Raw genomic sequence first — 15019 nt, forward strand, 5'->3', positions numbered from 1 at the left:
AAATTTCTTGCCTAAAGTTTTCCCTTCCCTTTTCATTTTTGAGAATAATAATTACAAAAAAAGAAGTTAAATGGTTCAAAGCTTCTGTTGTCACTAAAGTAGATTCCTTCTTCTCTGGAAAGAAATCAGGGCAAATTTACAAAGGAAGAGAGAAATATATAACATATCCATAAAGTAATTGCAGAAAATTAGAGTATATTCCACTTCAGTATATTTCTTTGTGTACAAGGCCAGTTTAGCAAATCAGTTTTGCTTCTCAAAAAGCACAGTGTAAAAATCAACTTTCTTAGAAGTGCAATATTTTAAAGCAACACATAATTTTCTGATTTACTATTTGATCTAAATGGCAAAATAAATTAATGCCTTTGATACACTGAAAATAGCAGGCTTCTTCCAATCTTTTAGAGAATCCTCAAGCCCCCACACCTCAAAACTTTCAGCAACCTTTTCTTTAAACATGATGTTTCTGTGTCACTCTATAAGAAAATGTCACAAGCTTATGATATTAACACTGCCTTTATAAACTCCAGCTGATTTACCTGGATTCTAATGAAATTCTCATTGATGTTGTTATGGTTCTAGTTTTAAATAACTTTAAGTGCATTATTTCATACTAAACATATCATAAAGTAGGCGCTTGTACTGTGATTTTTACTTGAGATGCCTCTTTGAAATTCAAAAGGGATTTTATCCCTTCCCCACACTTTTAATTATGGGAATATAATATAACAGAAAACAGGCCATACCTTGAAATAGATTTTAATTCAGACAAGGAGAAGTGAGAGTCTGCTGAGCACAGATCTCAATGCCTTGCTATCCTTAGCATGTCTGAGGGTATTGGCTTTAATTTTAAATTTTAGTGATATTTTATATAGAAATTGAACTGATAATGGATTTCTTTTTCCTGTGTTTAACCTCATGCTCTCTCCGACCTGTGACATCTTGGCTCAGCAGCCCAGTCTTTCCATGGCAGCTATTCCCGAAAATGAGATGCTCATCTCCAAGGAGGTAATCAGTTGACATTTAATGGATTTAAGCATTTTCATGCTAGCTTTATCTTCTATTTGCATAGCCCATATAAGGTTGATCAGTAAAAATGTGCTGAGCTTCCAAACCTGCTTTTATTTTCCAGTGCAGAGACTACATGAACATTAATTGTTCTTAATGATCAATGAAGAAAAAAACCCAGAGCTGTTTTTCCAACTGTGTTGCTTATGTGAATTTGAAATAATAGTAATATTTATGCTTCAGGTTCCTGATATGTGCTGTTGGGATGTTAGCAAGTGAGAATGGTTAAATTATGCTGTTTGATAAATTATGCAGCCATATTTAAATAACACATTCCACAATTTTCAGTCACTAATATAGTTTCTGTTTTAAATATCAGGTACTACAACAACTACCAGCAGCACTTAGGATAGTTATTAAGAATTTTATACAAGACAGTCAAGAAAACATAAAATGTAATTCAAGTTTGCCCAGTATCAAAATTCAGTGCCAGGTTTTGGTTTTTTTTTTACTTTGAAGAAAGACAAAAAAAAATTATTGAAGTCTAAATTCAGTTGCCAATTCCCTACTACATTTATGTGTCTAAACTGTAGGACCATTGTGGTTACCACTGTAGACAACTCATTCAGTGAGAGAAGATGCAATCTATCAGTCATTATCAATTTTCTGTTGAGAGAGAGCATATAGAAAATTAAAAATATTCAGCTGGCACTGGCAAGTCATTTTTTCCAACAAGATCATGAGCATGAAGATGAATTACAGCCTCAATGTTGGAATAGACATATGCAATTCAATTAAATATCACACTCATTTCTCTGGCTTTGGAATGTAATAGGACACCACTCATTACAGGACATTTTCAATACTATTTTAGAAATTCACTTATGAAAGCATAATTTAGTACCAATAATAGCAATATGAGAATGTTTATGACACAAGAATGAATTTTTTAGTACCAAGACCTCTTTTATCAGGTGCATTCTCACAATTATTTCACTAGTTTTTAAATGAATATAAAAATACAGATAGGAATGGTAATTACATATTTATAAACAGTCTGGTTTTATTTATTATTTTAAAATTAGATTCTAATTTGTCTGAAAGCAGCCACATGATAATTTAATTATATGAAATGGATGTTTGCCAGTCATTTCTACCAAATGAGTAACTTCCTTTTAGTTTTGAAAAATACTGTGGGATTTTTGGGGTCAAGCTCTTCACATTTTGGAAGTGGAGGATTTGCCTGAATTCTGAGTTTGTTGACAACATATCAGTATATCCCCACAGTTTATCTCAGTTTCCACTGGGGGGAAAAAAAAAGGGGGGAAAAAGATAAAAATGAAAAGAGGTTGATATCTTAGTGGCTGGGTGGATCAACAGGCTGCGGTTCTGCACCAGGAGTACATAGGCATGACTGTAGCCTCTTATTCTCATGAGCATCCCTGGCCTCTGCACGGGGTGTCAGGGACTTGGAGCTATTTCATATCTCTTTTTGTTTGAATCTCCATCACAGCCCTCCAAATCTCCTCCTTTGTTCCTTGCCTTTGACATTTCTGCTTGTTCCTACACCATCAATCCCCTTTCCTCTGCCTCCCAGGAGCCACTTCTTGATTCTCTCAAAAGCAGGTGTTACAGTGTCTGCTATTCAAAGAAAACCCCAAAATGCCCTCACAAAGTGAAGTTAGACCAAGAATGCCTTTCAAATTTTCTCAGCTGTAAAGTTTTGGAAATATTATTGAAGTAATGGTATATCATTAGAAGGCAGTGAGAGGGACCACATAGTTCTGAGGATAAATTTGTTTTTGATATTAAGCAGATTTGCATTACACCAGGAACTCTACAATGGGTGTATATACACATACATGTATACATGTGTATGTGTGTGTGTATATATTTGCAGCCTCTGATGATGCAGATGATTTTCCTGTATTTAAAAATAGAGGGAAGCAAACAACTAGATCCTTGTGTCTCATCCTTCTGCTTTACAATTTGCACATTGAGGAAGAATTTTGCCAATCTAATGGAAAGACAGATATTTTCAAAGAGTATTCTCTAAGAGACAAGACACATAATTTAACTAATACATTATTAAGATCAATTCAGAAAGTGAAGTATCTTGTACTGACATAGTCAAGTCAGGCACAAAAAAGTGCAAAATTCCTTCGGTTAGAGGCCAGCTTGGTCTGTTCCAAGACAGGTAAAATATATTAAAACTGTCTTCTAAAAGTTCTTTTATATTTTAAACAAGCACTTTGAATTTCTATCTATATATTTTAAAAAAGCTTAAATGTAGTACAAGAATCAGAGAATTTGTACCATGACCTGTAGAACAACTCCATCTGATGAAACTGTGGTTGCATTTATAAGGAGCAAAGATAATCAATGGGAAAGAAGAAGATTCATAAGTGCAGTTATCAGTACACTTTGTATTTCCTTTGATTAACGTCTTATTGGATAACTTATAATAATGTTAGCTAGAGACAAATAATTAGCTTTAAAGTTTAAAAGAAAGTGTCAGATACCATTTTGTACAGCTGAGCAGGCTGACTGCTGGTTCCCTGGGGCCTGTCACTAATGAGTATTTTGCCACTATGATTATGCAAGTGGACTCAGTCCATGTAGAAATAGCAGGAAGAATTGTGTCAGGCTCACCACAAACTGCTTGGGAAGTAGCATCAAGAGATGACACATTTACAATTTTCTCCATTACAAATCAAAGAAAGTATTTTTCATAGGACTGTTCAACTCACTTGAACAGAGCAAATGATCCAGTATTTTCCCAAATTTTTAATCTCATTTTTAGCAGGAGGAGGTGACCAGGACACACCATGCTGGTGACGTGAAGGCTGAGCAATCTCTTTGTCTCTTTAATGGAGGTCAGAGAAGGCCGAGCTAATCTAGAGATGACCCCCTCTTTTCATTCTCAGTCAAGAAGGACTGAACAAAGGCATCTGTTTCCCTTGAGATCTATTGATGGAAATGGAAGTATTCAGCACTGATACCCAGAAGGAGATCAACATTTGTGCTGTCTTGGAGACAGACAGGAGAGCAACACAGAACTAGGAGCATCTCAAGTTATTTGGGACAGCCTTCTTAGCTGACCTGAGGGCAGTGGCTTCCTGGAGATAAGTTTTTGTCAAGCTGTCTCGGAAAAACTAACACATTTTCACCATTTTCTCTTTTATGTGGTTCGGTTTTCAGAATTGTATGTTATAATGCTTTCCCTTTCTAATGCATTAAAAAAAAGCAAAGTAGGTCTTGGTAGATGATTTTTAAAACCACAGCATCTCTCAGGCACCTGTGTTGTTCCTTTTTATTTGGGAGACTATCTTGACTCTAGGAACAGTTTATACCGAATTTCCACCTTATGAGTTTCATAACCCACAAATCCTCACCTAATTTAATATCTCTTTTTTTTTTTTTTCTTAGTGAATTCTCTTTGGGTGATGAACTGATTAGGAAAAAATCTGCCAAGTCATAAGCCCAATTTTACTCCTACAGCTATCATAAGACCCTTAGATCATTCTCCTATATTATCTAAATTATTATTTGCCTTCTTTATCTACAATTATATATAGGATCATACTTAACTTTTCCTGCAATGTTCCTCCCTCAGAATGAGAAAGTAAGTGTGATTTGTGCAGTTCCAAAAAAACCCAAATGGATGAGCAGATGCTCTGTGAAATGTAAATACCTCCAGGAAGGAGTGAGAGAGGAAATGAGGGAAATGTGCTGCTAGTTTCTTTTTAGTAATTTGTATTGTTTTCCTCAAAGCAAAGTATTCACTGGAAATAATAATAAAAAACCCCCAAAAACAAGCTAAAAAACAAGATGGAGGTACCTTTGTATTCGGAAGAATAGCATTCGTGTAATTTTAGCATCATTCTGTTATGGCATGTACCAAGTAAGACCTGTGACTTCCCTGTGAATGTAAGAAAATAAATAAGTGATATTATCTTCCTTGTGAAATCCTCCTCTACAACCAGTGCATTTTAAATGGAGTAAGGCTGAAGGATACTCTTTGAAACATAGCCAAACAATATGTTTCTGATACCTACCATCTTCCTTTCAAGTAAAGCTGGTGTTTGCCCAGGCTATGATGTGTGAATGGTGTTATAATCACTCTCAGAATTTTACTGAGTCAGAGCCTTTAGAGAGAACGTTGGGCATATGTACCTGTATAATCTGAAAAAAACCCCATTGTGTGCAGGGGCCAAAAGTATGTCCTCATTACCCTTATTCATCTATGATTTACATAATCCCAAGTCTACAATTACAATTACTAATAAATGACTAATTGCAGTTACCAATACAATTACTTCAGGTCCATGTAATTTTTTGCTGCAGTTGAGTAAGTAATGACTCAGTTTTATTTGTTTGTTTGTTCATGAAAGATCTGCAATAGTTACTTGAGAAATCAATAGCATTTCTGAAGTCAACATTCATAAAAAGACTGACCCCATGATAGAAAGTTGATTCTATTGACTTCAGTAGTGACATAATTTTACCAGCTGGATCTGTGCTAAGTAACAAAAGTTCTTGAAATCTGAAATTCTATGAAAATGTCAATATGGTCCAAAGTTCTGTTATACATTGCTCTTAGTCTTTATTTACTTAAGGAGTGTTCCTGCTCAGAAGTCAACAATAGTATTAATCATTGATAGATTCTACCTATAAGAGGAAAATGTACCCATTTTATGAAAGTGTCCTTGTACTACAGAATTTATGTAAAGGGTTTTACTGTAAACAAAAACTCCAACCTAAATGACATTGTCACGGCAAAGCGATGTTCTTCCAGTTAAACATTCTCCTCACTGGACCCTGAATTATTCTGTAATGATTCAGCACTTGTATACTGCTCAATACCTTTTCAACTTGTGAAGAAGATTCCAGCTTGTCAAAGAAAGGACCTAATGGAAATAGAGGGAACTCCACTGGAAACACTCCCACTCAAAGGTCAACTTTATGCAAGCACCTGCCTTTTCCATTTGGCACTGAGATAGATCTTTCCAGACATGTTTGGGAAAAAGACAGTGCTGCTCCTTGTGCCTTCCTAGGAGACAGACTCTTCATGTGTCAGAGGGCTCTTCATGTGTCACATCACAGATGTGCTATTCACTTTTTGCTTTCAATCTTGCACACATTTGCAGCCTTGTTCCCCAGACAGTGGAGCTGATGTAGACTGGAATGGCAGAACATTGCTCTGTTCAGACCCCTGTTCCTCTCTGGAGTAGGGATCTCACCGCCCTTGGTTTATTTTGATCAAGACAAGAGTGCAGCCCCAGGTTCTCTCCATAGGCTTATAGCAGTTCATTTAGCTGAAAATTTAATGACCCTGAAAAGGAACATTAAATGTAGGAATAACCACTGTTTTTACTAAAGGAGTAGGATTTCCAGGTGTCAGTGGTGATAAATTCTTTAACCTTTAAATTGGATAGGCCATTGAAACAGTAAACTGTTGCTTTCTGATAAATAGAAAGGCCAGTCCAGATAATGCACACTTCTAAAATCTCAAATAAAAACCTTAAATATCAGCAGACAAACTTTCTAGTTACTTTATACTTGAACAGTGCTTTATTTTTTTTTTCTTTAAGATTTTGTATGTTCAACAGGAAATTTATAGTGCATCAGGTATTTTGGCAATACTTTAGTCAGCTTCAATATATCTTCTTCTTTTAAGTAAAAACTTTCAGTTATAGCCTACTGACTTGAAAGGACATATTAGATCACTGTGCTGTAACAAGGAGAAAGCATTATATGCATTTATAGAATTTTATTTGTAAGGTGATTGCATAAAAATAATTACTGTAAATATATTGGTTTTATAAGTTTACATTTAAAAGTCTGAAAGAATGATAAAGTTTGAAATATCTGTATGTGATTCAAACTGCAATTTGAATCATATTTCACTTGGCATTAAGAAACAGCTGTTGTTATTGGTCCCCTTCAAAGAATGGCAGGAGTTCTGAGAAATAGTTTTAGAGGAAAAGAACTTGCCTTGAATACCTCGACAGAACATAATTGTAGGCTAAAGAAGTTTTTTTTTAAATTATTCAACACTTAAGTAATGCATAAGTAATTAGAATCATAGAATCAGATTAAAATTAGCTGTAGTGTTTGATCACTCTTATGATATAAAATGTTTCTTTATGGCTAATTAAAATTTCACCACTTGCTGCCTTGTTTTCTTTTACCATGCAAATCTGGGCTGTCATTAAACCTTTCTTAAATCGCTGGAAAGAGAAAATAAATACCCCATAGTCTACTCTTTATGTTAAACTAGTGCTACCTGTAGCCACCCCTCATCTGTCACACATCTTTCCCAGAAATCAAAAAACACCTGACAGTTGTCCATTGATTTCCTCTGTTTGCTTGACAAAGCAAAATCTATTTTTATTATGAGGGATCAATAATGGAAACTATGTTCCAGATGCAGCCTTGCTAGTGCCCAGCAGAGGGGAGGGAATAACTTCCTTGAGCCTGCTGGCTATGCTCTAATTAATGCAACTGTGTATGAGGCTATCCCTCACCACACTGAGGCTGGACTGATGCACATTCTGTGTGGTGTCAGACCTCATGTCCCTCTTGGCAGAGCTGCTTCTCAGTCAGTCACCCAGTCAGTCAGTCAGTCAGTCAGTCAGTCAGTCAGTCAGTCAGTCAGTCACTGTCCTGTGCCATTGCATAGGTTATTCACTTCCTCCATCCCCCCTTGTCTCCTGCCCTGTGCAGAATTTTGTATTTGCCTTTGTTCATGGATCTTCTGCTAGCCCATTCCTCCAGTTTGGCAAAGTCCTCCAGAATGGGTGTCATATCCCTGGCATATCAGCCTCTTTCTCCCTCCAAATTAGGAACGTCCACAGACTTCCAGGACATGTAGACTCCTCAGATCTCTGATGGACACATCACCCTAGCATCCTCTGAAATACCACCTGGAGCAGACATTTTGAACTGTTGAATACTGTCTTTGTAGACCAGTGTCCCAGATAGGGACAGGCTGCACTGGTCCATCCTGTAGTCTATCCTTCTCCTTGGTTTGGTGCCAGGCTGTTACAGAAGACTGGCAAAATCCTTGCTAAGGGGGAGGCAAGAAACACCTCTGTCATGCGAATGCAAGGGTGGCCACATGCTCTGTCCTTTGAGCAGGAGGTTCAAAAAAGAAGTGGAAGGTGGAAAACCAATGTGAATTTGATGTGTGATTAGTCAAGGTGATGCTTGTCTGTTGAAATTGCTGTGGGAAGAAGAATTCCTCAAGAATGTCAATGCATGAAAAATCATTCCTTGTTCAATATGCAGAGCTGTAAATTAAGACTGCAGCAAAGCAGTGATAAAAAAAAACCCTGAGAAGTGCTCTATGGAGTTTTCCACCAGTTTTTACAATTCTTCTGGCATAACATTTGCAGTTGTTATTTTCGTCTTTACTTTGTTTTCACTTTTTATTGTAATTTTTCTATAGGTTTCCAATGAAAGAGGATCTGTTTAGATATGATGGTGAGTATTGCTATTTTTAAAAAATATGATTACAGTCAAAATTAGTATATGTAACTACTTTGGTGTCACTTTATCAAAATTTTCATCATTTTATTTGAAAAGATGATAGGATGCTTTAGGTACACAATTCAGTGTTTGGACAATAAGGTGGTTATACTTGGTGAATGATTTTCTATGACTAATTACCAATGCAGAGTAATTCCAGTTCTTAGCATGACAGAATAAAATCACAATAGAATTAATTTTAAGTGGGAATCAATCAAATGATTGGAAGAAATTGAGGTATACTCTGGAATTAGATTGTGAAAGGATGTCAGGGAAATAAGATGATTTTTTTATATATATTTGAGCACATAACCACACACTGCCATTAAATTAATGGTTTGCTAGAGTTAAACAATACCACATTGCAAATAACGTAGTATGCTTGAGAGCTGACTTAATGTAATACTTAGCAACAGAGGTCAGAAAATAGGTGACACTGAAAAGGCTGAAAAGTTCAGTGCCTTTTTTTTCCTCTTTCCTTGTTTCAGTCTTCACCAAAAAAAAAAAAAAAGAGAGAATAATTATGACTAAAAGTTTATTTAAATTATTATTAAGAATTTGAGAGTAGGATCATGGAGAGAAATGGAAAATGACACCTGAAAGAATACTGAAGTGAACTGCAGTATTCACAATGGAACAGCCTAATGAAATTTACTCTTAAAATACTTAACCTAAGCAATTTCTCAAACACTAGTGATTAGGAGGATGAGTAAATTCCCAGAAAACTAGAGAAAGGTAAACACAATGTTCTATCTAAGCAAAAGAGGAAAGGAAAATCTAAAGAATCACAGAAAATTCAGTCCTAACAGCATTTCCAAGATGCTGGAACAAAGTATTAAACAACACATTTGTGGGCATCTAGAGAACGGTAAGAAGATAAGATTATTTGCACAGAGACACGTCAGAAACAAATCCTATCAAGCTGATCTCATTTCCTTCTGTGACAGCAAGGCAGATACAAGGATGTGTTTTATACAGTGTATCTTCAATGTAGTCTCACATGACATCCCTAAGCAAGCAAAGCAGATATGGACTAAATTAAATTCACGTAAGGTAGATAGGTACTTGATTGGAAAGCAGGACTCTAGGAAGAGTTATTTGCTGCCTGAGTGGGAGAACATCTCAGTGACTTCCAGAATGCTGTCTTCTAGCTCTAGTACTATAAAACTTTGCTATTAATTACTTTCTCAGTGACATGGACAATAGGCTTACCCATTTATAGATAATGCCCACTTGGGAGGATTTGCAAGTAGCATTGAAGCCCAGATTTTAATTTAGAAAAATTCACTTACATTAAAAGAATGACTTGAAATAAATATGATACAATTGATTGAAGAAAAATACAGAGAAATATGAAGGGTACAGACAGAAAAAGAATGACAATAATACTGCAGGTGAGAGCCTGAGGATTATGGAGGAGGAAAAACTGAGTCTAAGATGTGATGCTTTCAGGGAGATGTTGAAAGGAATGCTTATAATATGATGAAGATAATTACTCTTTTTTTCACTATTAGTGCAAATCAGTGGTCTAGGATGTGGGAAACAAATGGGAGATTTAGAAAAGACGTAAAGGCTTCAGTGTCTTCACACAGAAGATAAGAAATAAGGACAGAGTAGAGGGACAGCAGTTTCTCTCTTCATAATGGACTATTATAAAGGGATATTAGTCACTTTTTCATCTTTCCAATGAGTAGGAGACAAAGAGATGGGTCTAAATTTCAGGGAGAGAGATTTAGTTTGAATTTGAACAGTTACAGCTCTGTGAAAATTTAAGTCCTAAAAGCAGTTTGCCTCAGGCTGCTGCAAAGATAGGAAAGCTTCTCACAAGATAAATCTGATGTGCCAGCTTTCATCTTCTCCCACACTATAGGACAAAGGAGGTGGCTGAATATATCTTTTAGGTTTTTTTCCTGTGAAACTATGAATTATATTTTTTAGCCAGATCATCAGGTTGTATACATTAGGAAAACTAAGCGACCTCAGTGTGTGTTATGCATCTTACTAATATGTATTTTTGACAAACTGTGTTCAAGCAGCAATCTTTCTTTTGCAGCCCCAAATTAGGATCAAGAGCTAAAACTGAATTTTGAAGCCTGTTTCTATAATAAGAAGGATTCTACAGCATCACTCTTATTTAAAGCACCATTAAAAATATTGCTTATGGTATGCTAGTTGCAAGGCAGTAATAAAAATCACATTTTCTTTCAAGAAATAATCTTATGTACTAGCATAATTAACCCCAGAGATACACAAACGAATATGCCATTTCTTGAAATGCTTGCTGATTTCAGAGATGCCCAATATAACACAGCATATTTTCTTTAGAAGTAATGTAAATGTTGAAATTAAATAAAGCTGTATTTTTGTTGCAAAATGTTTTGTTGTGATTCTTGTTTTTACTCCTGTAAATCTGGCTCTATGGGTTTCAAATAGCTGAGAACAAATGCCAGCATTGCTGGGAAAGAAATGCTCCTGTGTGCTTTAACTTGGCCACATTTTGCCACCACAGACACTTGTATTTTGTGAAATAGTCCAGGGATTATTCGTGTTGGTGTCAGCACCCACAGCAGTCAGCAGTGAACAGCAATTTTCCCCTGCCATGCAATATCCATAGCCCCTTTGACCCTGCCAGGTTTCAGAGTGCAGGCAGAATTACTGCCTGCACTCCTGGCACACCAGGAAGAAACGCTGCTTTCTAGTTTATGCTGCTGGGTTTTTGATCTTGTTCTCCTTCCACATGATGTTGTACAGCCCTGGAACTTAAAGACTTTATTTTCAAAATGAATTATGAAAGTGCAAGGAAGCTGGTTGTCCATGCTAGCATGAGCTACCTGAGTTCTCCCCAGTGTCCTGGTCCATTGAACCACAAGTCACCCCTCAGGACCTTTGCATCACAGCCCTGTCCCGGAGTGCAGGAGCATTTAATCCCATGGTGAATTGTAATACTGTTCATTTAATGAGAATCCCTGCTGTTTTCATTAAAATTAATGTGATGAACTATTTTATGAAATACTACCATAAGGAAAAACATTAAAATTAAAACCAGCTTAAGTGGAATAGTCCATAGGCTGCTCAGCCTTTTGCTCTATTGGAACTGGTGTTACTTCAATCCAACCTGCTTTTAAGCTGTTGGACTCTGTAGCTGTGAAAACAGAAGAAAAGGTCAGCAATTAGTGAATCTTTCTATAGGTAATATATAAATTTTTAAAAACCTCATGGAAAGATTGCTACAGATTTAAGGGTGGTGTTTTTTGTATTAGTTTCTTTCTCAATGGAAAAATATCAGAAGTTAACAGTATAGATCTTGTGAATGGCATAGCTATCAACCAGGTGGTGGAAAAAAACTGCAAATGCATTTCAGTGAGTTCAAGAGTTTGTGGGGACAGAAATCCACATACATATAGAACAAAAAAGTACAGAAAAAAATTAAAAATAGAAAAAAAATCATACATATGAAAACATCTATAACTATAAATATGTTAAAAATACTGTAGGAGCTGTAATAGATCTACCCACTAAGGACATAATAATATTTCTTGGTTTCAGTAAGGCACAGAAGTGGGAAAAATTAATATTTAAAGCCATGTGATCTGTGTGATTCTCAAAAGTATTAGTCTGCTTTCCTGCTCATTTTTTCAAGGCATTTGTTTAGTTCTGAATTTGTTCCAACTCCAGATTTCTTTTCCTCTTAATTTCATTTTTGTAGAGCCCAAATCCATTCTAGCATGTCTAGCTGAGACAATTGTTCACACAGTTTACGTTTAAGTTTAAATCAACCCATGAGATAGACTGACCCCATAGGTCAAAGGAACACAAGCAAGAGAAAGAACTACTGGAATTAGAGGAAGGACAAAGGAGAAATCCTTTTGATTACGTCTGGGTTTGTGATTTTGTTCATCTATGTGTAGTTTAAGAGTTTCCCTCTCTGTTCAAAAAGCTTCCATCTATGAATGAAAATTGAGATTATATTGGCAATTAGTTTCTATAAATTCTGTCCTGGGAAACCAACAGAAAAAGTATTAAGAGAAAAGAAATCTTTAAGGAGAGATTATAAAGAGCAAAACAACATTAACAGTGATTGCTTTTTCTGTAATACTAAAAGATTAATGGATGCTGCTTATTCAATAGTGTCATATATTTAGTCTAGGTTCTGATGCCTTTACCCTGATTTCAGTAATGATTTTCTGGTAAAATACACATTCCCAACAGGATTACAATAGCTGCATATTTTTACTGAGGGTTTATGATCCCTTTTTTACCTCAACTTCTCTTGCAGTCTGACATGCCATGCTCACCCCCTTCTGTGCATGCTTGTGATGTTTCTTTTGTTGCTCTGTGCTACAACTCAAGCTGTCAAGAAAATGACTTATTAAAGGTGGACCAAGTGGTCAGAAGGGAAATGTGTCCAGCACAATAGGTGTATTTGGACAGTGACATATTTGAGAAAATCTGGATATTGCATCAGAATAAGGACAGCCCTTGGTCCCAGGGTTCAACTGGCTGGCTTCCGAAGACTGGTTTGGTCCAGATCTGTGGTCTGGACTCAGTTTTGATGAGAAAAGTGCTTAAACCTCAGGAACTTCACAAGCTAAAGCTATGCAAAATGAAAAAAAAAGTAAAAACACAAGGAGAAGGAGTTTGTTAGGATGGTAAGAGTAGCAACTCAGGGATAGAGAAAGGAAAAAATCTATACCTTAAGGTATAAAAAAATCCTTGAAAGAAGAGAATCAGAAAGTGGCACCTAGGCAACTCTGAGGATCAGCCTGTTAAAAGAATTAAGATACAATCTTACTAGAAGCAGGTGAGGGAGCTGGGGATGTTTAGCCTGGAGAAAAGGAGGCTCAGGGGAGACCTTGTCACTCTCTATGAATACCTGAAAGGAGTTTGTGGCCAGGTGGGTTGTCAGTCTCTTCTTCCAAGTGGCAAGTGATAGGATAAGAATGGCCTCAGTTTGTACCAGAGGAGGTTTAAATTGGGTGTTAACAAAACATTTCTTCACTCAAAGGGTTGTCAAGGGTTGAAACTGGCTGTTGAGGTTAGTGGTGGATTCACCATGCCAGGTACTGTTCATTAGATGTGTGGATGTAGCACTTGGGGATGTGGTTTAGTGGAGAACACAGTGATAGACTAGGTGATCTTAAACATCTTTTTAAAATTAATGATTCTATGTTTCTAAGATTCTCTGCTGGAATCAGATGAAGATCTGGATGACAAAGGAGACGAACACCAATGTGTGTATAACTTCCTTGCAACACCAGAAAAATACTTTCTGAGAGCTCGTACTGTCAATGAAATACAGTACAATGCTTGTCTCCCTCATCTCTGACTGGTTGATGAGGTTTGGGATTGGCAAATTCACAGTAAACGTCACCTCTCTGAAGCTAAATGCAGCGATGCACAGGTTAATATGTTCACAATAGTCTGCACTGATGGCATAACAAAGGCGGCATGTGGTCCATCCTATATTGGGATGCCAAAATTTCTGCACCTGATTGTGTTTCTTGAGAGGTTCCTATTAAGGTATGAGACTGCTGCTACCTGTTCTGTAAGTCCTAGTGAAACACCATTTAGGAGACCCCCTGCAATTGTGTGACTACATGGACACTGGTTCATGCACAAGGTCCCCCACCCTTCACAGGGCTGAGCCCAGAGTGGGCTGACCTTGACACAGCACAAGAGCATGGCTGGCAAGAGGAATGAGATGGCACCTGCTTCCTCAAGGCTGGCCAAGTGATGCAGCTGACACAGGAAATATGCATGGTCAATTACTGTGGTGGGTAGAGCAAAAAGGCTGTGAGGCCATAACAACCACATAATAATAATAATAATAATAATGATAATAATAGTAATAGTAAACCATGTAATGTATATTTGTAACACCTATAAAGTAATTTCCTTTTACCTGTGGTTGTTGACTCTGAACTCTTGGGCATTCGTGTGTGTGCATCTCTGTATGTGAGGAATGGGATTTCTTTGGCATGCACAATTTGGGTCAGTTGCTCTTCCTCTACCTCTGGCCCTAAATCTGTTGATTCAAATATCTGATGAATTGGAAGAACCGGTGTCAGAGACTGTGAATAACAAGTCACACTGTGACAGGATGATGAAATTTGTCACTTAAGTGATCATTATTCTGAGCTACATGTATCTTGGATTAACATCATAAGACTTGAGATAGGCAGCCCTGAAATTTTGAATTCAAAGTGCAACTGCTTGCTACCACACCAACAACCCACAGCAGTGAGCTGCAGGCTCTTGCCAAACAGGGTGAAGGCACCCCCATTCCTATGCCTGCTGCAAACATACAAAGACTGAGTTGACAGTGAGAAAATCACTTTAACGCACAGCTTGTCTCTGCATAAACACATCTAGGAGCCAGTCATTCACAATTTGGGAGGAAGATTCTGCCATTAGTACGAGGTAGAGACAATACATTGTGGGATAATACTTTTGTTGAAGTAATTTTGCCTAGAAAACT

The 15019-nt window shown here is 36.8% G+C and overlaps 1 protein-coding gene across 1 annotated transcript in view; it reads left to right on the forward strand.

The window, feature by feature from the left end:
- The window catches only part of MLIP (muscular LMNA interacting protein), a 98484-nt gene extending 91947 nt beyond the window's left edge, over positions 1-6537 (forward strand). The window contains exons 12-13 of the mRNA XM_064412210.1: positions 952-1008; positions 3812-6537. Of these exons, the coding sequence (XP_064268280.1) occupies positions 952-1008; positions 3812-3904 (150 nt within the window). The 3' untranslated portion in view covers positions 3905-6537. The remainder of the gene's footprint in view (positions 1-951; positions 1009-3811) is intronic.
- The last annotated feature ends 8482 nt before the right edge of the window (positions 6538-15019 follow it).

The sequence above is a fragment of the Passer domesticus genome, chromosome 3 (genome assembly GCF_036417665.1).
Source record: "Passer domesticus isolate bPasDom1 chromosome 3, bPasDom1.hap1, whole genome shotgun sequence".
NCBI classification, from domain to species: Eukaryota; Metazoa; Chordata; class Aves; order Passeriformes; family Passeridae; genus Passer; species Passer domesticus.